Source organism: Cricetulus griseus, chromosome 2 (assembly GCF_003668045.3).
Source record: "Cricetulus griseus strain 17A/GY chromosome 2, alternate assembly CriGri-PICRH-1.0, whole genome shotgun sequence".
NCBI lineage: Eukaryota > Metazoa > Chordata > Mammalia > Rodentia > Cricetidae > Cricetulus > Cricetulus griseus.
Genome location: NC_048595.1, coordinates 50,240,017 through 50,264,244, shown reverse-complemented (window position 1 = coordinate 50,264,244; position 24,228 = coordinate 50,240,017). Strand labels below are relative to the sequence as shown.

Below are 24,228 nucleotides of genomic sequence, written 5' to 3'. Positions count from 1 at the left end.
GGGATTGAACCCAGGTCCTCTACAAGTGCTTTAATTTCTAAGCCATCTCTCCAGTCCTACAAATAGTATTTTAAAGAATATTCTTCTTTTTTTCTTTACCCCAAGACAGGATTTCTCTGGGTAGCAGTACTGGCTGTCCTGGAACTCACTTTTATAGATCAGTCTGGCCTCAAACTCACAGAGATCTGTCTGCCTCCGCCTCCTGAACACTGGGGTAAAAGGCATGTGCCACCACTGCCCAGCCCTAAAGAATATTCTTTTGCATATCTAATTCTTTTAGGATTGCATTTGACACACTCTGTACATCAATCAGAGTAGAAAGGCTGGGCATAGGGATGCATGGTTCTATGTTTGCCACATGCCATCCAGTGTGATTCAAGGTGATACCAAGGAGCAGAATGCAAGAATTCCCAATGCTTTGCATGACAACACGTGAAACTATCTGACTGAAAATTTTAATCAGTCTACTGAGCAGAGGTAGTATCTGTTCGTGTTTTAATTTGCATTTCTCTGATTGACAGTGAGGTCGAACATCTTGTCAAGGTTTATTGGCCATTTGGCTCCTCTTTTGTGCATTTCCGGCTCCTTTTTCTTTATTCTTCATTAGGGCTACTTACGAGGGAAGGCTTTGTAAATCTGGACACGACTACTTCGATGGCTTTATATTTGGTATATATATTCTGTTAGGCTACTGTTTACTTGTTAATGATATCTTTCATTTTAAGATACCAACTAACATTTTGTTATGTTTTTTAAATTTAGTATCCACAAAACATTTATTGACCAACGATTATAAACATATTGATTTCTTCTGGAACTTTCGTGCTTCTGCTCTACACTTAGGAACTTCAATGTTTTCCCCACACCGATAACGGTTGGCCTGGCATCATTTATCAAGTGTAGCCTTTCTTTGTCGATGTGTAATGCCCCTTTTCAAGGATTCCTGGCTGAGAATTGAAGGCGTGAGGTTGGAGAGGAAGGACTTGGTGAGAGAAGGTCTATGAAGAATCAGTAAGAGCAAGCAGGCACTTGGACTTAGATCAAGGAAAAGAGAGAACAGAGGCAGGTCTAGATAGAGGACTAGGAGAGAGAGCAGATCATCGATCTGCCTGGCCACCTAGTCAAGAAATATTTGAATGCTTTATGCCTCCCTTTCCGGCAGAACCCTTCAAAGCTGCTGAGTCTAAGTAGCCACACCCACTGATCTAACCTAGCTTTTCCTCTTCATGTCCTTACAGAGGAATTTAACACCCAGTTCCGTTTGCACAGTCAGGTGTACTGGAATGCGTACACAGCAGCCGCTGGCTTCCCAGGACCTGATGGAGTAGCTCTCTGTGGCTCCGTCTCTGGTCTTTCTGTTGTTAGCCCTTCCTCCCATCCATTGTCCTTCCTATTTTCTCTCCCTTACATTTTTTATGTCCCCCATTTTTTATTTTCCTACATGCTTTTTTAATTTATGGAAAGACATTGTGGTGGTTCGAATCTGATATGTTCCTCACAGGCTCACGTGTTTGAATATCTGCTCCTCAGCTGGTGACAGTATTAGTGGCAGAGGTTGGAGAAGCTTTAGGAGATGAGGGGCCTGGCTAGTGGGGAGGCTTCACTGGGGGGTGGGCCTCTGGGGGTTATAGTCTGGTCCTGTTTTGGGTCCCATTCCTTTTCATACCAGTGCCACCAGGAGCAGAGCTGTTCCTACCTCCATGCCTTCCCTGCCATGAAGGACTGAACCCTGGAACCACGAGCCCAAACCAGTCTTCCACCGCTTCTGCCAGCTGTTTGTCACAGCGACGAGTCATGTAGATAATAGGAGCAAGAGGACCAGGAATTTGGGCCATCAAGATGGCTCAGTGGGTAAGGAGGCCTGATGCCTGGCCTCGCAGCCCGAGTTAGATTGTGGGATAAGTTTCTACCTGGGGGTATAGAATTCTCTGTTTCTTCTTTTATTTTATTGCTCTTTATTTTACATATTTTGTGGCAATATCATTAATTATATACAAAGTTATGATTATTAGACCTTATTTTTCAATGGAATCTTTTTTTCTATTAACTGATTTGAGTTTTATTCGATTTATTCATTTTATTTTATTTCATGTGTGAATGTTTTGCCTGAATGACATCTTTGCCCCCATAGTCATGTATAGTGCCCAAGGAGGTCAAAAGAGGGGCATCAGATCCTCTGGAACTAGAGTTATGGATGGTTGTGAGCCACCATGTAGGTGCTGGGAATCAAACCTGGGTCCTCTGGGAGATCAACAAGTGCTTTAAACACCAAGCCATCCCCTTTGGTCCCTGGATTGATTTTTTTTTATTTTTTATTTTTGAGGAAGCCTATGGCCTTGAAAATTATGTAGCTGAGGCTGGAGTGATCTTTCTATTTTAAAAAATGATCTTATTTATCCATTACATGCCTGTGTGTGTGTGTGTGTGTGTGTGTGCGCGCGTGTGTAGGTCAGAAGACAATTTGTGGGAGTCAATTCCCTCCTTCCACCATATGGACTCCCACAATGTAACCCAGGCTGTGAGGCCTGGCCGCAGCCTCCCTTACCCGCTGAGCCATCTTGATGGCCCAAATTCCTGGTCCTCTTGCTTCACTAGTGTTGGGATCACAAGCCTGCCCCAACTTGCCTGGCCCACCGGAATCATTTGCAGTTATGTAATTATAATTGCTTCCTCTAGCTCTGTAATATTTCCTGCCTTGTGTTCTGCTTCTGTGCCTTGCTGTCCACGATATGACTCTTGTAGGGTTCTGAGTCCCATGTGTTGCAGTGGCTGTCATCCTTTGATCCTTCCTTTCTCATGCTGCTTTCTTCTATGGTCTTTCTTACTTGCTTTCATGGTTATTTCTCTTAATGCTGTTTGCTGATGAAAAAAAAATGCTGCTTTTGTTTACATCTTTATTTTGCCTCCCCTTAACAGAAACAGTGTAAAATTTTAAAGAAGAGTTGAAACTATAACAGTTAACTTTTCTCCGGAACCATTTGAGAGTAATTGCTAGCATAATGCACCATTATGCTTGAATAATTGAGTGTGCAGTTCTGACAAACAAGGACATTTTCCTGCATAAGCTCAGTTCAGCTGTCAAAATCAGGGAAGTGACATTGTTTATCACATTAGCATCCGAGCTTTAGAAGGTACCACTTTTACCAGTTGCCCTGCGGATGTGTGGTGTAGCTGACTGACCGGTTCATAGTGCACAGCAGCTGTGTGTCTTAAATCCACTTTAATCTAGAGAAGTTCACCATCTTCTGTGACTCTCACATGATTTTGTAGTTTTAAAGATGACTAGAGGTACTTAAAACAAAACAAAACAAAACAACAACAACAAAACCACCACCACCAACAATAATAAACAACTAGGACACTTTTGATCATTTTACAGCTTGTTTCCTCAGGGCAGGTTTTACCTCCTGTTTCAGGCCCCTCACATTTTATCAGGTGTATTACAGCAGGTGACACAGAATACTATATTCTGACTGAATTTTTGTGGCTGGCACATGATTTCAACTTGTCCCTTTGCTGGTCTCTGACTTCTATCACTTACAGTGATGTCTACTGCATCACTGTACTTAGTAGGTCAGACAGACTTCTCCCACCCTGTCGTGGAAGCCCTGCTTTACCCGGCCCTACCTAGTGGATTTGGAAATGAATTATCTTGGAGGTATTTTCATGGGACGTAGTGGTAGAGTTATTTTGACACACACTGTTTTATCAGTCTCTCCTAACAATGGTATTTATAAAGTGGCTTTTAGCTATTTTTTTAGGCTGTAAGACTTGACTATAAAATGAAAAGATCGATTTTAAAAATCATAAAATTATTTTTATTTTTTTATTTCACTAGAATTTTGCCACAAGTACTATGTATAGAAAGAGACCTGTTATATTTTATCTAATATCCATCCAAAGGAATATGGACACTAAAGTAAATTATAAAAGTACTAAAGTAAAGCATAGCAAATGAGAAAGAATTTGGTTATTGTATAAATCAGCAATGCCATTTTTATGGGCCCTGCCCTCAAACTGGATCTTTCTCCACCTTACACCCTGTGTCTGAAACATAGGAAGCTCCTATCATTTCTCTTTCAACATGTACTTTGAGCGGTAACTTCTGGCCCCTCTCATCACTCTGGCCCATGATAACATCTTCCTTGAAATGTCTACTCGTTTTTTTTTTTTTTTTTTTTACAGTTCCCTTGCTACACCTACAGTCTGTCAACACAGCTGGCCTAGTGATTTTATTTAAAATGTAATTAAGAGGTTGGAAAGATGGTTCAGTGGTTAAGAGCACAGGCTGCTCTTGTAGAGGACCTGGGTTTTATTCCCAGCACCAATGTGGTGGCTCCCAACCCTCTGTAACTCCCGTTCCAAGGGATCTGATGCTGACTTCAGCCTCATGGCTAATGCATGAATGTAGTGCACAGATAGACATACCAGTGAAATATCCATACCCATAAAATAAACAAATAAATGTGATTAAGGTTGTGCTAGTGACTTCTCATTCATACCTTTATAGTTTCTTTCTAACCCATTCAGTGTCAAAGCTCAAACTCATACTAACCCATAGATGGGGGGTCCCTGCTTCCTCCCCCATCATCCCCTGACCTCACCTTCTACCCACTTCTCCTAGCTCTTGTCCAACCACAGTTGACTGACCCTCTTCTTGTTCATGGAGTCTGTATGTAGAATTCTCTTCCAACAGATATACTCAGGCTCCCTGTTTTGCATCCTCCAGGTCTTTATTCATGCTCTCTGCTTAGAGTTCTAGCCATCTGCATGTAATTGCCCCTCCCTGTTTTGTCTCCTTAGCACCCATTGCTATCATCCATTTTACATGTACCTAACGTGTCTGTTAGGTGGATTCTGCTGCTTCATGCAGGCATATGTCTTTTCCACTGCAGTGTTATCCTTGGCAAAGTTAAGGATAGGCAGAGTTTATTGTTGAAGCTCCAGTGCTTAGAATTGCTTGTCACATTCTAGGGATCAGTAAATATTTGTTGAAGAGACTTCGTTAAAAGCTTTTCTTATAAGTGATCAAGGAGTTCAATGATTGAGCTATACAGAAAGTCTTTAGTATATGTTCATCTAGTCTTAAATTGCTGTGGCTTTATCTTAAAATTCATAACGTCTACTTAATTAGTACTATTAGTAAAATAAAGAAGTCTTGAGAAGAAATGGTGGTGACTATTAACTGGCGGTGCCGAGTCCCTTGTCACAGTTCAAGGCTGTGCTCATCGGTCACGGCCTCCTGATTATATGTGAATCCAGCTTCATTTTCAGCAGCAGAGAGCAGGTTCCTGAAAGTCTTTTCGGTTTTCAGGTAGATCCTGCTGTTGAAAAGTTGTTTGCTTTTTTGTTGTTTGTTTTATGTTGGATTGGAACTGGCCTCTGTGTGCCTTGTCCTTGGTTATAGAGAGAGAAAGTTAGTTTGCTTTCTCGTCTCAGATCAAGATTCCTATTTTCTCCAGTGGTGCACAGTTTCCTGCGTGCATCATTGTTTCAGGAAATGTCTTTGTGAAATAATTTTTGCGTTTTAGGCACATATGTGTTTCCGCTATTTCCCAAAGATGGTCTTTCTAGCTCCATGTTCTCCAACTACACCCTTTTCCTTCTGGGAGCTAGTGATAAGAACTCTTGATTTCTTGTGTAATCTTCAGGGGTTTATAGTTTCATTAGAAAGGCAAGAATAGACATTAACAATCAGTGACTCTGTATGTTTAACAAATGCCAGAAGACTAATATTTTAATAATGGCAATAACAGTGATAAAGCCAACACATTAGATACCAGTCAGTCTTGTAAGAACTTTACATTAACTGAGTCAGTCTTGCACAGTGACTTTGTGGGGCAGATGCTAGCATCACCGGCATTTACAGCTAAGTGAGACAAGACAGTGTGGTTAGGTAACTTTCAAAGGCCCACGAAATTCATTCTGGCTTTGAGCAGATTCTCATTAACTGGCCTAGTGCCAGTTAATGTTAGTCTCTACGATATACTCAACAAGTCCACAGGGCTCTGGAGGAGCCTTCAGTGTGGTCTGAGGTAAAGTCAGTAGAATCTGGGCTAGGACTAGAAGGACTAATCCTCATGCAATTAGGGAAGAAGTGTGAGGAGGGACTAGACAACATTGTGGGTAAGAAACTCACAATGTGGGAAGAATGTTGTGAGAAATTTGTGGTAGATTGGTTTTCAGTTGAGTGTCTAAGCAAACAATGAAACCCAAACCACCTTTTCATCTACTCCTCAGGACCTGTGAGATCTGCCCACGAGGACCATACTTTCTCTTCCATTTAAATGTGCCGAGAATGCTAGCATCCACAATCTTTATCCCTCTGACTGATCTCCCAACAGTGCTTGCTTCATGTCATTCAGGTCTTAGCCTGGCTGTTTCCAATCACAGGACCCGAAGACGTCTTTAGCACATGGCCTTGCTTTTTTTTTTTTTTTTTTTTTTTTTCCACGTTTCTCATCTGTGAATGGCACACAAACACCACTGAATACTTGTTTAATCCCTGTCTCTTTTCCTTTTTTTTCAGGGAGAATCCTGATTGTGTTTGTGATGATAATGTGCACTTTTCACCCATATTCCTAGCGTCCCAGTCATTTAGATACACTTTGGCCAGTGAAGCATGGGTGGGTGTGGGCAAGGAGCCTGGGGATGCATTGCTGATGCAATAATTGGGAAATAGATGCACCGTTGTCACTCTCATGTCCAGTTGCACCGGGTCCTTCCGTAGTCACTCCCCTCAGCTACATATGATGGGTAGCAATAATGCTCAGCGAGAAACAGTTGAAACTGAGAGCAGATAATATTTTTAAGGGGGTGAATATAGAATATGCAGGAGAGATGAAGGATTGATTTTTATATCTGTATTTTGGGGATATGAAAACAAACAGAGACAGTGAGTGAAGGAAGGAAAGAAAAATCATTCAGATACTGGGGGGTGAAATACTGCAAAACCAAAGGAAGTAACACACTTAAGAAAAAACGCTCTGAGTGTTGACTGTCATAGAAACAGATGAGAATAAGAACCAATTAAGTTTTTTATGTGAGAGCTAGAAGAGTGGCTAGATTTAAGGTTGAGTAGTGAGGGGGATGGTATAAGGAGGTTAACAGCACCTGCATCTTTGGTGCAGTCCAACCACATGATGCTATAGTGACAAAGGGACATTTCCTTGTGCACATTTGTGGTTGTGTGTGGGTGTTTCACCTGCATTTGTCCGTGAAGCGTGTGTGTCCCCTGCTGCCCATAGAAGCCAGAAGAGGGTGTCAGGAATTACAGATGGTTGTGAGCCACCGCGTGGGTGCTGGGAATCAAACCCAGTGCTCTTCACCGCCGAACCATCTCTCCAGCCACTCTTTAATGTGTGTGTGTGTGTGTGTGTGTGTGTGTGTGTGTGTTTATCTGTATGTATATTTAGTTTTAGTTTTGGAATTTTAAGACAGTATCCTGATATATCCTGGCATCTAACTCCTGATGCTCCCAACTACTTGGGAGTGTGCCACACTTATGGGTGGGTGCTATCATTTCTGGCTTATAGTATGTGCTAGTATGTTCAGTATATTTACATGTCACTGAACAGGAGTGTGCATTTAAGATTATGGCTGCCATGCTTTAAACAATTGAAAGACTTTTCAAGGTGATTTTGACAATTTTGCCTTTCATACTTTTGGCTGACTTTAGAATGGACTAACACATAGGCAATAGCCCAGTGAAGTGATCCTGGCCAGTATCAGTGGAGTGCTGTGGACCAGAGTGATTTCCATGTTTGGTGGCAGGCCATAGTGGAAAGGACTTTGGCATGGGGAAAGAGATCATCCCTTGTTTTATTTCTGTTCTTCTAACTAGCTTTATGATGAAATAAATTACTCAACTCCTGTCCTCTAGATTTTTCCTTTCTCAATTCTGAAGCCTGTCAACCCAGTACATAGATAAAGTATGACCATATTTCTTTCCTGTAAAGAAATCTATGGCTTACTTCTCAGGTAATAAAACAGCTTCAGCATGTATTTGGCTATGTTGTGGAAACAGAATAGAATTTAGACCTGGAGTAACTCCAGCTTCAGGCGGTCCAGTGCCCATCTTTGCTCCTCACCACACACACACACACACACACACACACACACACACACACACACACACACAAATCTAAAAAACGATATACAATAAACATTTCCCTAAATTATTAAATAATTGACATTGTATTTTAACTTTGAATAGTGCTAAATTATTGATATTTTGCCTCACAGAGATAACCTAATTTGGAATTTTTAAATGTAGATTTTGTATTATCCACTTTAGAAAACTCCACGATTTTGACAACATTGCCAGTGTTCTAATTATAAAAGAACACCAGACTTAAAAAAATTTCAGGATCAAGTTTTAAAATGTATTTTCATTTTTATGTTCCTGTGTTTGTCTGTGTGGGTGCTTATTGAGTCCAGAAGAGGGCATGGGATCCCTTGGAGCTGGAGTTATAGGTGGTTGTGAGCCACCTGGTGTGGGTGCTGGGAACCAAAGTTGGGTTCTCTAGAAGAGCAGCAAGTGCTCCTAACCACTGAGCCGTCTTTCCAGCCCCCAATTTTTCAAATCAGTACTTTGCATTTTTAAAGATGTTTTGCTGCGCTACCCCTAGCTATGGGAAGTATTTGGAAAGTATGTTGACAAATTGTTGAAGTTGCATGTAGCAATACTGAGTTGCTGATATAATAGTCATCTTCTGTAGCTGTGTAATCATTTGAGTCTTTTGGTTCTGAATTGTCTATTTAGAAATTAGACAATTTACAAAGCCTCCTTGGCATTACAATTTTTGTTTGTCTTGAAATTATATCTTACTTTCCATATCATGTTGATTGGTGGTTTTCACTTGGCTTCATCTTCTAGTCAACTGTCCAGTATAGTGTATATTTTTCTTTTTTATTAATTAAATTTATTCATTTATTCTACATCCCAACCGTAGTTTCCCTTCTTCCTCTCCTCCCAGCCCCTCCTGCCTCCTCCCCTCTCAACATCCTATAGTGCATTTTTAATCGGTTGAATAATGGTCAGTGTTCAGCTTTAGCTTCACAACAAAATTGAAATGGAAAGTTCCCACTGTCTTCCTCCCCAGGATCACTCTACCACAAAGGGTAGTGTATTTATTACAACCAGGGCACTCAGATTGACACGCTGCTATTGTCCTAAATCCAGAGTTTTTAGGTTTACACTGTGTGCTGTATATTCTGTGGCTTTTGATAGACATACTGAAACACATGTCATCATAATATCATAAGCAATAGTTTAACTGTCAGAAAACTCCCTGCTATCCCTGTCAGCCTTCGTCCTCTTAGACACTGATCTTTTCACTGTGCCCATCATTCTGTCTTTTCCAGAATGTCACGTAACTGAGGCCATGCAGTATGTAGTCTCCTCAGCTCCACCTTTTCCACATGGTGATACACACTTGAACTTTCTACATGTGCTTTGATAGCTTATTCCCCGCCTCCAGCACAGATTAACATTCCATTTATTGGATCATCATAGATTATTTGTTCCCTCATTAAAAACAGCAGCATCTTGATTACCTTCAAGTTTTGACACTGTGGGGAAAAAAAACCTGCTGTAAACATATATATGCATGGTTTTTTAAATAAGTGTATTTATTTTTATTTTATGTATTGGAGTGTTTGTCTGCATGAATGTATGTGTACCACGTGTGTTCCTGGTGCATATGGAGGTGAAAGGGTGTTGGATCCTGTGATACTTGTGTTACAGGCAGTTGAAGATGCCATGTGGGTTCTGGGAACTGAACTCGGGTCCCCTAAAGGAGTAGCCACTGCTGCGTCACCTCTCCAACATTGCATTTTAACTAATTTGGATAAACCTCTATTTTTAATTTTATGTGTTTGGGTGTTTTCCTTGCATGTGTGCCCATGGAGGGCAGGAAAAGGGCATCAGATCTCCTGGAACTGGAGTTGGAGATGGTTGTGAGCTGCCATGGGAGTGCTGGGAATTGAATCCTGGTCCTCTGGAAAAGCAGTCAGTGTTCTTAACCCTTGGCCGTTTTCCAACCACCTGGGCAAACCTTTAATATAGTTCTCATTTGAGACCCTTTAGTATTATTTTAAATAAACTCAGAAAGATTGTGCCACTGGTATGCTCAAAGCTGGGATCAAAGGTTCTGTATAGGAGGCCCCACATTGCAGGAAGTAAACATGCTTTATAAAGGGCAAAAGTTTTCTTCCTGACATTATCCCTGGAATGCAGATTTAAAACTGATGATTGATGAGCATCTTGGTCATAGCCAACAAACCCAAAAGTCTCCTTTCTGATCTTGAAAGGGAAGGTGAAGATTATAATCCCATCTTTTTTTTTTTTTTTTTTCAAGACAGGGTTTCTCTGTGTAGCTTTGGAGCCTATCCTGGCACTCACTCTGAAGACCAGGCTGGTCTTGAACTCACAGAGATCCGCCTGCCTCTGCCTCCCAAGTGCTGGGATTAAAGGCATGCGCCAACAATGCCCGGCAAGGAAGGTGAAGATTCTAATGTTAGCTGTGCTGTGTTGATCTGGAAGCAATGTACTATGGTACTATGGATGCTTGCCCATCAGATACTGGACCTTACAAGGGACATGAAATGGATGTAAAATGACAGGCAGGTCTGGCGTGTTTCCCAGCGGTTGGCTGGTGGAAGATGATTCTTCAGATGCCAATCCTTTCTGCCTCTTGTTCTTTATTTTCCATATTTTTGCCCTTCTCTTTTTTTTCTTGTAGAATACAAATCAAATAAACTAGAGCAAAGTGTAAATTAGAAGCCTTATATGAATTACAAGATCTTCTTTCATCACCTCTAATGTTTTTAGTACTTGGCTGTTTTAAAATGGTTTGTTTCCATGCAACAACAAAAAAATGTGTTTTATGTTAAATGTCTCATTGAAATGTTTTTTACATTGTTTCTTTTGCCAGAGCTACCCATGTAAGCCATGTTTCAGGAGAATTTAGGTGTGTGTGTGTGTGTGTGTGTGTGTGTGTGTGTGTGTGAGAGAGAGAGAGAGAGAGAGAGAGAGAGAGAGAGAGAGAGAGAGAGAGAGAAATGTACAGGGGATAATGAACCATATTTAACTGATGATTAGTGATGTGTATATGTACAGTTGATATTCTCTCAGCCTATGCTTTGTAGCTTGAACTTTTCAGAGTTTTAATGGTCTTTATTGACAACAAAATTTTGGTTTCTGCTAGGCCTGTTGGTACATGCCTGTAATCCCAGCAGTTGGGAGGCAGAGACAGAGCCATTGTAAGGCTGAGGCCAGTCTGGGACATAATAACATCTTGTCTCAAAAGTGAAAAAAGAGAAAGAAAATTTTTCTGTTCAAATGTTCTCCAGATAAAGTTTTCTATTTATTTTTTTGTGAACATTGTTTACATTTTGATAGAATTTATTTAACAGAAAAATTTTAAATTGTTCAAAGTATACATGAATATACAATTTACAAATGTTTATTGCAGGTCTTCCACAAGATTTTAGGGGCTGATTTTTTTTTTTCTTTTTTTAAGGAGGCAATGTGTTGTTACTGTACAAGAAATCACTCTTTCATACTGACTGGATTAAAACAGAAATATTTCAGTCAAAATTGCTGTAATCTTTGAAAAGACCAAACCTATTTCTTTATTTTTTTATTACATTTTAAAAATGTATATGCCATTGTTTGCATGTGGAAGTCAGAGAACAATTTGTGGGAATTAATTCTCTCCTTCCACCATATGGGCGCCAGGTATTGAACTCAGGTTGTCAGGCTTGGTGGCAAGCATCTTTACCCACTGAGCCATCTCATTGACCCTCAAACTGAATTTTAAAAAGAGCTTTGTATTACTGCTTTCTGTCTTTTAAAAATAATTCTTTCATAGGGAAATTGGCTGACTTAGGCTGTCTCATGGATGATAAGGGAGAGTGATTTGCCCAAGGCCACCTTGAGGTAGTTGCAGAATTGAGACTAGACTGGACTGTCTGCATGGAAGTCACACTGCTTTTATGTGTGTTACCGTAACAGACTATCTTTACTAACATTTCACTACCATTTTGTCACGTTCTGGTTACCATCTAACCATTTTGTCACATTCTGGTTACTATCTAAAGGAAGATAAATATGAGCTATTTCTTCAGCCTGACTACAAAATTAATGGGACTAGAAGACTATAGGAGACCTTGGGGTGGAAGGGACTGGTGATCTAGCTTGTATTTTTATGGGTAAACTGTGTGATGCTAATCAACTTTAATCCTGTAGGCCGGACAGTTGAAACAGTGCTCTGTTAAGTTTCTGTCTAGCAGACCTGTCCAGTGGTGAGACAAGACAGGGAGGGTCAAGAGCATGATGGGGAAAACCACACAAACAGCTGACCTGAGCTAGTGGGAGCTCATGGACTATGGACTGACAGCTGGGGACCCTGCATGGGACCTAACTAGGCCCTCTAAATGTGGGTGACAGTTGTGTGGTTTGATCTGTTGGGGCAGTGGCACCAGGACCTATCCTAGGTGTATGAACTGGATTTTTGGAGCCCATTACCTATGGTGGGACAGCTTGCTGATCCTTGATAAGAGGGGAGGAGCTTGGTCCTGCCTCAACTTGGTATGTCAGACTTTGTTGACTCTATAAGGAAGGCCTTACTTCCTCTGAGGAGTGGCTAGGGGTTGGGAAGTGGGGAGATGAAGGGGTGGGAGATGTTGAGGGAGGGGAAACTGGGGTTGGTATGTAAAATGAAAAATAAATAAAGTAAGAAATAAAATTAATTAAAATAAGAATAAAAAAACAAAAACCAATAGCACTGGGTGAATGTGAGAGAAATGTACAAGACAAGGCCAGGACTAAAATATTTAGTTTTGTCACATGGCCCTACTATGTGCAATTAATTGTATCCAGTGTGTGATTCATTGTGCTGTCTCTTACAGATATTGAAAATTTCCTCTAAGGAGAAATATCCATTGTTTACTTTTGTAAATGGCCACTCCAGAGACTTTGATTTTACGTCTACTGCAGCCAGTGAAGAAGACCTTTTTTCAGAAGATGAAAAGACGACATTCAAACGATTTAGCACAGAAGAGTTTGTCCTGCTTTAAAGATTAACACATTTGTGTTTGAGAAGAGCTTGACCACAGTAGAGCCATGGAGAGTAATAAGTCACCCGAGATCCTTTGTGATCAAATCCTAACTGTGCATGTCCTTTTAACACTGCACATTTGGAAACACCCAAACTGTAAAGATATGTTTTCTGAAAGAAATGACTTGATGGCTCTTGCTTTCTCATTGATAAATAACAATGATTCTGGTTGTATTCTAATTCCCAAAGATGTGCTAACAAACCACTACCTTACCTGTCAGCCTTTTGGTCTCCAGTATCTTCTACCTGAGCCCATTGGTCTCCTGGAGGTTTTGTGATATGGATTCCCTCAAAGATTGGGATCACCAAATTAATTTTAAAAGCCTGCTTGGTGTTAATAACAGGAGACCAGAGACTGGATCTTTAGAACTACCCAGTCTCCTGCTGTTAATGGAAGCAGAGAATGCATTGGGTTTATGTATTTGGATAACTAAATGGACACGTAAAATCATGTAAGCAGGATTTTAAGGCAATACTTAATAATATGGTTTTATAGCAGCTACTCATTCTGCTTGCTACAGAGTGATGAGGAATGAATATAAAGCATTGTGTTTTCTTCCTTCCTTTTCTTTTTCTTTTTTTTCCTTTTGTTTTGGGTATTGAACCCAGGGCCTTGTACATGCTAGGCAGGTGTTCTACCTCTGAGCTGTCCAAAAGTGTCAATTTCCCCCATGTGTTTGTTTAAAAGTTAAGTTGTTAGTACTATCTATATTTATTTTAATTAGGTAAAGGAAATTACAGAGTAGTTGTAGCATCTGTTCCCTATCTTACACGTAAAATTTAATAGAAATCCAATGCGTTACTCAATTTTGAAGTCTAAAGATGAATACCAAGAAAGATATGGATGCTATCTGATTTTGCTCTTTGTATAAATGATGTCATGGTATTTAGACTATTTACAGATTAAATCTGCCTTAAGTGTGTTGTGAGTTTACTTAAAAACAAATTTGTGATATAAAAATATGAGTTATTACCATGCCAGGGTTATAAAACAAATACTTTAATAAAAATGTGAGAACATAAAATGTTTTTGTTTTGTTTCTGATGTTGGGATTATTTTAATTCTCTTACTGAAAAAAATCATTATCTAAAATGAATTCTGTTTGTTTCTGATGAATGGAAATAATGTTGCTTAGGAAGCAGAACATTATTTTATGAAGCTTCTGTGTTTCAGTGTGGAGTGGTGACTTATAAAGATGTAAAAGTTTGTATCATGTAGTCATTGCCCTCGTTTGTCAGAGAATCTCTTCGTTTACAGTTGCATGTAAAGCCAAAACACAGGGCAGGAGATGGCTTCAGTAAGCCTGAAGAATAAAAACAGGTTTGACATTTCCCATTGAGGGTGGTTTATTGAATTGAAGCAGTCTAAAATCTAAGTTTTCCCATTGCCCTAGATAAATCTGGACAAATTAAGTTCAATACTCATTTTCCTAGACTGTCAAGGCTGGATAAGAATGAGAAGCCAAGAATATGCCAGATTTTAGGTGCTGTATTCCTCTGGTCTCAGACACTGCAGGACTGGACAGTAGACACATGACATGCAAGCACTTACCATCATGTGGATCAGTACTGATCATGAGTGTTCCCATGTAAGAACTCTACAAAAGCTTGTAGTTACAAAAGAACCTCTCTGCTTCCCTAGTTCTTTAAGAGATAATATTAAAGTAGAATATTGGAGTAAGACAACATTCTACCTGGACAATGGTAAGGGGAGAGGAGGTAACAACTCTTTACATTCAATTTTATTTTAAATGCTCTTTCAGAATATTGTGTAGTCAAAACAAACAAATCTTACAACACAATCAACTACCAGCCTGGGAATAACTGTCTAGAATCAGAAACTCTTAGCATAATGATATGCACTTAAAGCATATTCAGTAATGTGTAGGGGTGAAAGAATGTATGGATGGAAGTTAAGAGTGATGGGTTTATCTTGGTTATTTACTGATTCACCTTCATCTGAGGACCAGCCAAAGCTAGGTTACTCTCTCACTAGGGAAGCAGCAGCTGGGATTTACCATTAGGGCCAGAATAGAAGCACTTTGCTTTGAACAAAGGCTTAAAGTTCTGCAAGCCTAGAAGCAAAGTTAGGTATGCTTTAGAGTGCTCCCTTCCAGCCCAGAAACACAGTCAGGTATGCTTCGAAGTGCTCCCTTCCAGCCAGAAGCATGATCAGGGACACTTTGGAGTACTCCCTTCCAGCCTACAAGCACGATCAGGGATGCTTCAGAGTGTTCCCTTCCAAGGCAGACTCTAAGTGGAATGTTCTTTAGAGCCCTGATGGACAAGAGTCTCCCATTAAGATACTGGACCTTACCAGGAAACATTTCAGAAACGACTTTGTACAAGTTTTGATAGAAGTTTTTAAACAAGGGTTTCCTTTGTCTTTATAAGGCTTGGATGTTGTGAATATTTTTTTTCTTTTGCCAGTGTGTTAACCACCAGCAGGCAATTTTAAAAGTCATCCTTTACTGGAATGATTGAATGAACAAATCAAAAGATCCTTTATAGTGTTAGTATTTCCAATAAAATTCCCTGAGGCATTCATTTTTCTGGTATTACATGAAGCCAACCCCATTAAGTCTGGATTAATGAGAAGATAATCTTAGAAGATTACTAATCCAGATCACTCTGGGATCTATCCACCTTAGAATTTGACACTGTCTGCGGCAAACACAACTTTATAGCTAACTCTAAATCTAGAGAAACTGATGTTAAAACAGAAAGCAACAAAATGACTTACCTTGTAATCCATCCAGTTTTGAGTCAGAAATCCACTTTTTCAGTGATCTCTAGTTATCCTCTATTCTGTGCCAGAAAGCACTGTATTTCAGTCAAAACACAGTAGCCCAGTCTTCCCTTTCTACTTCAGAGAAGGTTCACTGTCGTGGTTCGTTAAAGATCACCTTCAATAGCTTGTATTTGACATGGAAGTGTTTTTGACTATATGTTCAGGTGCAAGCATTAAAAGAATAGAACAACTATAAAGGATCTTCCAAAACCAGAAAAAAAGAAGAAGGGCAGGTAAATAACAAAGAAACAATTTAAAAAGATAAAAATCACTAAATGTGTTGTTATTAAAGCAGACATAAGAAGAAGAAACTACATTTAAAGTATTGGTGAGATAGGAGCTAGACGCCATGATAGAAGGGGCAGGGAGCTAGCTGAGTGGGCAAGAATGCTTGTTGTACAGTCATGAGGACCAGAGTTTGCACCTCCAGAACCCATGAAAAAGATGGTGTGTCTGTGTACTCCTGTAACCCTAGCACTACTGGAGGTGGAGACAGGAGGATTGCTGGGACTTGCTGGCTAGCCGAGATGACAAGCTCCAGGTTCAGTGAGAGACCCTATCTCAAGAGAATGAGGCTGAGAATGACAGAGCAGACATCGAATGTCCTCTTTTGGCCTTTGCATGTGTATGCATGGGTGTAAGGAATCCCACACACTGCCTCCTTCTCCCCCTCCAAAAATATACATGAGTAAAAAGCAGTTTCTTGGAAATAAGGCAAGAAATTCTTATTTTTCATAAAAGTGTATCTCTTCCCCTGCAAAGCCATGTTGGCCAGCTCCAGAGGCACTAGGTGTCGAGATCCCTACTCCCCGACTTGTGCACTGTGTTTACATATGGTTTGCTTTTTACTGGGTAATATTCATATCAGTTTTCTTGCTTTAAAATACAGCAAGTGAACTCAGGAAGATTAGGTCTGGCTAGGAAAGTGTGCTGCCAAGAGTAGTTAGAACATAGGTTTTAATGGAGAGATGCTTACATGTACATTTAAGTTATTTACTGTATTTAATAGATATCACAAGAAAAATACACCTTTCTGTAGGTCATGTTAAGAATCCTTGAAGCGTGTCCAGTTAGTTGAATTTGTATTTTATTTGATTAATTTGTTTATTCTTGGGGAAGAGGGCTACCACACATTCAGCATTTCATGTTCTTATTTATGAAGTGGTGTTATTTTAGCCTCTGCCTTGCATGGTGTTCATTCCTGTGACCTGTGACTTATGACTGCCTTCTAACCATACCTCTTATGGCTACTAGCCCAATTCTACACCAAGAGACACTCCTATTTTTGCTTATAATTTGTTCTTATAAAGACTTGAGACAGTTGAATCTGGAGGGGCTGAATAATAGATGTTTTAAAATAATACTGTAAGAAGATTTAAAATATTATAAAAGGGAATTTAAAATATTTAAAAATATTTAAAGCTCAAATTATTTTTAATCATATAGGCTTGACATGATCTTGATATCACTGTAACTCATTTTCTTACTCTTTTGTATAGTAGAACATATACTTGTCTACCTTAAAATAGATATACATTTGCCTGAGCATTTCACAGAGGCTGGTTATTTCTGTCTATATATTAATTAAATTTATGAGATCTGCATTTCTTACCAGTAGTTTTATCACTTTTATTTTTCTGCCTTCATGACATAGTTACAAAATAACTGGTAATAAAATCCTAAAATTGTATTGTTGGTTATTTAAGGTAGATGAAGGTCCCAGATAAATCTATTTGAGTTAGCAATTTATTGCTGCAACAAAATAACTGGATAATCAATTTAAAAAGTGAAAAGGCCTGTTTTAGCTCATAGTTTGGGAGGTTTCTATCCATAGTCAGTGGGCCTGATTGCTTTTTGGCCTGTGGTAAGGTAAGCATATCATGGCGGGAGTGCATGTTTGGAACAGAGAGAAGGAAAGAGGGTCAGAGTGCAATGTCGCCTTCAAGGGTAATTCCTCTCCACTAGACCACACATCCTGAAGATTCTGCTACCTCCCAATGGTGGCTAAGGCCACTTACCCAACCAGAGTGTCATCACAGTTCTGTGAAATAGCACCTCAAGGCTCACAGTTGGTTTTCCTTTTTTAAACAATAGCACCCCTCCCCTCTCTTTTAAGGTAGGTTCTCAACCATGTAACCCTGACTGACTTGTATGGAATAGGTTGACCTGGAATACTCACAGATCTGCCTATCTCTGACTCCTAAGTACTGGAATTAAAGGCATGAGACTATGCTTGCTTTAAACTACAGCATTGTTGAGATTTAATTTGTGCATTGACACTTGTTTTTTAAGTGTGCAGTTCCATGGGTTTAACATTTTTTGTTACATTTATTTGTGTGTGTGTGTGTGTGTGTGTGTGTGTGTGTGTGTGTGTGTGTGTGTGTGTGATCACGTAACACTGTACATGTCTGGAAGTCAGAGGACAACTTAAAGGAATTTGTTCTTTCCTTCCATCTTGTGAGTTCCAGGGATCAAACTCAGGTAGTCAGCCTTGGTGGCCACTGAGCCATCTTGTCAGCCCCCTGTTTTTGTTTTTATTTTTAACATAGTCATAGAGCTGTGTCATGAATAGTATTGTGACATGCTAGTGCAAGTTCATTATCCTGAAAAGGAGTTCTGTGCCTGCTAACCATACTCTATTCTCTGCTCCTTTGTTCTCACTTCCAGCCCTGGCAACCACTGATTTGCTTTATATGAATTTGCCTCTTCTGGACATTGCTTCTGGTTTCTCCATTTATCACATCTTTTTAAGGCATTTTTTGTTTGTTTGTTTGATTTTTTTTCAAGACAGGGTTTCTTTGTGTAGCTCTAGCTGTCCTGGAACTCTCTGTAGACCAGGCTGGCCTTGAACTCACAGAGATCCCCCTGCCTCTGCCTCTGCCTCCCAAGTGCTGGGATTAAGGGTGTGTACCACCATCACCTGGCCTAGCATGACTTTTTTATGTGGTCATGTACTTCACTCTTTTGTGATTGAATAATATTCCAGTAGATTGAGAAACCACATTTAGTTTTTTCATAAATTGATGGACGTTTGTATTATTTGTACTTTTTGGCCTCTATGAAAAAGGTGCTATGGCCATCCATGTCTGTGATTTTATATGGGTGTATACTTCTGATTCTCCTTGGCATAAGCTTAGGAGTTGAAATCGCTAGTTATGTGGGAAACTTTAACTATTTGAAGAACTACCAAACTGTTTTCCAAGGTGGCTACACCTGTTATAGCTCTATAGCAATGTTGATGGAGGGTCCTACCAGCTTTTCCTCTTCCTTGCCCACCTTGATTGTCCCAGTTAGTAACAGTGTTGGGCATCTTCCATATGCTTTTCAGTTTTCATACTTCACTGTACTGGCTGGTTTTGTGTGTCAACTTGACACAAGCTAGAGTCATTGGAGAGGAAGGAGCCTCAGTTGAGGAAATGCCTCCATGAGATCCAACTGTAAGGCATTTTGTTAATTAGTGAACAATGAGGGAGGACCCAGTCCATTGTAGGTGTTGCCATCCCTGGGCTAGTGGTCCTAGGTTCTATAAGAAAGCAGGCTGAGTAAGCCATGATGAGTAAGACAGTGAGCAGCACTCTTCCATGGCCTCTGCATCAGCTCCTGCTTCCAGGTCTTTGCCCTGCTTGAATTCCTGTACTGACTTCTTTAGTGATAAACAGCTGTAGGAAGTATAAGCTGAATAAACCCTTTTACTCCCCAATTTGCTTTTTGGTCATGGTGTTTTGTCACAGTGACAGAAGTCCTACCTAAGACACCCCCAGAAGAAATTGAAGTTGATTGCTCATTTCTAAGTTGGGTCATTTGTCTTTATATTATTGAGTTGTAAGGACTCTTCCCATGTTCTGGATCTAAGTTATTTGTCGGTCGTATGATTACTGGACATTTTCTCTCAATCTGTGGATTGTCTTATTTCTGTGATGAAGATTTCTGTCCATAGTCAGTTGGCCTGTTGCTTTGGGTCCTATGTCAAAGGACCAAATGGAGGGAGGGGAAGGAAGACCTCAAAATGGCTCTAATTTTCATCCAAGTCTAATTTCTCTGTTTTCTGCTTTGCTGTCCAGTTGTTTGTACTCCAGGTGTCCTATTTACGAAGCCATTGCTTAAAAAAAAAAGAGTGGTTCCTATACTTCTTCCTAGGAGTTTTCTAATTTTAGTTCGTTTTGAGCTGACTTTTGTATATGCTGTGAAATTGATATCTGGATTCATCTGGTGCCTGTGGCTCTCCAGTTGTCTGAGCACCATTGTTGAAAAGACTGTTCCTTTCCCTGTTGAATGGAGTTTGCATTGTTACTGAAAATCAGTTGTCCATGAATATAAGGATTTGGTTCTAGACCCTCATTTGAGTGTCAGAGGTGTAGTGGGGGTGGGTGGGGCTTTGAACCTGGGGCCTTGGCTGTGCTAAGCACGCACAGCATCTCTGATCTGCATGCACCGCTGGTCCTGTGCTCTCAAGTCCACTCTCGGTTCATTACTGTAACTTTGTTTGGAAAGTCAGTTTCCCAGCTTCATTTTTCTCAAGAGTGCTGTTCTTTCTTGCTTCCTTTATTGTTTTGCTCTCTCCCTCTCCCTTCTCTCTTTCTCCTTCTCTACCTCTCTGTCTCACTATGTAACTTATGTTGATCTAGAACACGCTAACGGAATATATGCTATCTCTGCTTTGGTTGAGTGCTGTGATCGTAGGCATTTCTCACCACACCCAGCTGCCTTGACAATTCTTGATCCCCTATGAAGATCCCTATATCTTCATAGTCTAGGATTTTGGCAGTTTGTGCCAAAATTTCTGCCTCATTTTTTCAGTACTCATTTTCAAAACATATGGTATTATTGAACTTTTTCATAACATAAAATTGATCACAAGCACTAAAGGTAGATGCTTAGAAAGTGAAATGGATCACAAGGACACCACATTCTGGTGGATTACACAGCCAGGGCATTCACCAGAACCAACATCACAAACACTGCTTTATTCTTTTACTTAGTGCTATTGGTTTGATTTTTTTTTAAAAGGGTAATCTTCATGTTTAGGTTAAAAAAAAAGGCATTTGATGTTTTTGCCAAGCTTTCAGCATTCTACAATAGAGATGACAGAGTGACCTGATGTCACACTGGCTCCCTCAGTCATTACTTCTTCACTTAGTAGAAACATGGCAGTGAGCAAATTATTTAACATCTATAAACTGGAATGATACCAACTACAGAAGTAGGAATCTTACATCAAAGGTGTGTGAGGTTTCAATGAGGAAAATGTCTGGCCTTGCTGATCAATAAGTTCTAAACATGCTGTCTACATCCCTTAATGTCTGTCTTAAGTTTGAAAAGGCTTTAAGGGATTTGTTTGAACTGGTGTTGGACTACAAACATTAGAAATTTACTTAAGGATGGAGAATAGACACACAAAACTATAACAAATGATAGATGTCCCTTCCTTTCCCCAAAAAAGGCACATTAGAAATTCTACAAGGTAAGATGATGTTTTATCCCAAAATAGAGCTGACATATGTTATAGGATTAGATGGAAGGAGCAGCATTTGACATGAATCTGGAAACCTAGAATGGTATATGTAAGCAGACATGAGTTAATCATCAGCACAGGGGCTGGAGAAGATGGCTCTGCAGTTAACAGTGCCCAAGACTCTTGCGTAGGATGAGAGTTTGACTCCCAGCACCCACATTGATGGGTGGCTCACACCAGCTTGTAACTCTGGTTCTGGGATCTAATGCCCTCTTTTGGCCTCAATGGTCACTGCACCTACATACACAAGCCCTTCCCCTATAAATATACACACAAACAAATAAAAAGAAATTCTTTTTTATAAGTAGTATAAATACATGGAATCGGAATCCAGAGGCATGTTTTCTAAATGGAAGTGGGGTTGGGAAAAGACCCATCCCGTAGGAATTTTTGAGGTGCATGTGGCTGGCTTTGACACTGGCTGGGGGGACCATTGCGGGCATTAAGTCATGATGCTTGAAACACAGCAGTGCCATGCAGCAGAGAGGGAGTAAGGGGATCAAAGAGTGTTGAGGCCAGATAGCTGAAGGCTGTGAGGCTTGGGCTGCAATACATACTTAGGTGGATTCCTGGAAGAAGACACAAAAGGGAGGACATTGTGAACGAAGAACATGATAGAAATCAGAATGGAGGTTTAGTCTTTCCACTTTAATCCCTTAAGATTCAAAACTGCAAGATTCCCCAAGCCTTTTGCTGTGGAGTCTGTTTTACTGAGGTATAAATCCGCAGCTTCTGTGCATGTACTTACTGAAAATACAGGGCTCAGAAAGAACAGGACACTTAATGCATTTCATTCTTAACCTGGTGAACCTCTCTGAATAGAATCCAGGGATCCATGAACTATGACGTGGAAGCTTGTTGCATCTATGTTTCCACTAACATGTAATTTAAACATAGAATTTCTATTATTTTTATTCTGTGAATTTTTTTTATTAGGAATGTAGGAAGCAAAGTACAGTGTTATCAGTCATAGCTATAACCTTGTCATAGATGGGAACCGGATGTTTTCATATCATAGTTAATATCATAGTTAATACAGATATCTTGAAATAATTACATATCTTTGAAATTATGGTAGGTCTTGCTGCTCAGATTTACTAATGTGTTGATAAAGAAACAGATATTTTACTATGTATCACATTTCAAAAATATTTTAGTAACTTCCTCTTAATCATAATTTATTTTCATTTGAATTCTGAGGCATTCCATATGTTTTACCGCACTTGCAAAGGATTTACTATAAGGAAGTTTTGAAAAGTGGAAGCCATAGCTGGGCATTGGTGGCACACACCTTTAATCCCAGCACTCTGGAGGCAGAGGCAGGCAGATCTCTGTGAGTTTGAGGCCAGCCTGGTCTACAGAGCAAGGTCCGGGACAACCTCCAAAGCAATACAGAGAAACCCTGTCTTGAAAAAAACCAAAAAAAAAAAAAAAAAAAAAAGAAGGAAAAAGTGATAGGAAGGGCAGAATCTGGAGTCTAGAGCTGGGGGTTGTGGTAGTTGATATGGATGGCATGAACTCCCTAGGAAAAGACAAAGGGTGATGGGAGAGCCAGCATCTGGAAATAGACATGGAAAGCTGTGCTCACCAGAGGAATGCAAACACAAAGAGGAGTCTGCTGGGTACATCTGGGAGAGAGTTAGTATCCTCAGACAAAAGGAAAGTTGGAGTCAGTGTGAAGAGGTAGTTTGAAGGACTGCAGTGGTGGTGTGCATGGCAGCGTCTACCTCGTACCACATGTTATAAAACACACCCCAAGTTCATTCTTCACAAAACCCTGGGAAGCAGATGTCTTCCACATATCCCATTTTTACAGGCTAAAAAATTGAGTGTCAAATGCCTGGTTATTTGTAGAGCTGGGGTTTAACTCCTGATTCCATAGCTGATTCTAGGTGTCCCTGTAGCATACTGAGTTAGACGTTCTGAAAGGCAGAGGGGAAATCTAGAGAAAGTTGCACATGGCTAATGGAGCAGGGCTGGGCCAGATAGGGCAAAGAGGATAGTGGTGGAGGAAAGTCTTGGACCTAAACTGGGGAAGAACTCTGGGTTAAAGACTTAGGCAGTGTGAGTATTAGCCTGGCATGGATGGAGCGGATGAGGTGCACTTGGCAGAATTTCTTCTCTTTAAGGTACATTGAGAATCCAGCCCCTGTTTCGGGAAAGTGAATTATGTGCTAAGGGGGAACTTTACATTCCATGTTCCCTTCTTTCTCCCCTTTTCCATGGCTCATCTTGCCCACTCTGAGGTGAGGAACCTGATTCTAGCAGCCTTATCAGGAAACATTTGTGCTTTTTCTTCTTTGGCTGCCTTACAGACAGCCAAATTTTCCAGACACCTCAAATTGCAAAGACCTTTTGTTACTGTACAAAGTGGGGGAAACATCTAGTGGCACAAAACAGACCCAGGGCTTTGCAAAATATAGCAAGTTCATGTCTACTAATATGTTAAGTTATTTGGCCTTCCTAGTTTAAATAGCAATTTGTTGTTTTCATGCTAATACAAATTCTTGTATTAATAGGAGCATGGCCCTGGGTTTCTTCATCCGCCTGGGAAAAAATTACTTGTTTGATGGTAAACAAAGAACAGAAGAACCAATTCACTGTCCTCGTTTAAAAAAAGATGTTATGAAGCAATAGTGGAGTCATTTTAATTGTGACCATCTAACACTTGCAATGAGTAAGAGCATTTGTGTTCTGTTTTTAGGAAATGAAGTACTGAAGAGTACATAGTACATTAGAAATGCAAAACATGACCACATGTTCTCAGGATTTTGTCAGTGTTACATGAAAGAGCACTTGTG

At 40.1% G+C, this 24,228-nt stretch overlaps 1 protein-coding gene across 4 annotated transcripts in view; it reads left to right on the top strand.

Moving 5' to 3' along the window:
- Positions 1–14,335, top strand: part of Atg4c (autophagy related 4C cysteine peptidase) — a 70,052-nt gene extending 55,717 nt beyond the window's left edge. For all 4 annotated transcript variants that reach the window (XM_027400481.2, XM_027400480.2, XM_027400478.2 and 1 more), the window contains one exon: positions 12,916–14,335. In XM_027400481.2, coding sequence (XP_027256282.1) covers positions 12,916–13,083 — 168 coding nt within the window. In that variant the 3' untranslated portion in view covers positions 13,084–14,335. The remainder of the gene's footprint in view (positions 1–12,915) is intronic.
- The last annotated feature ends 9,893 nt before the right edge of the window (positions 14,336–24,228 follow it).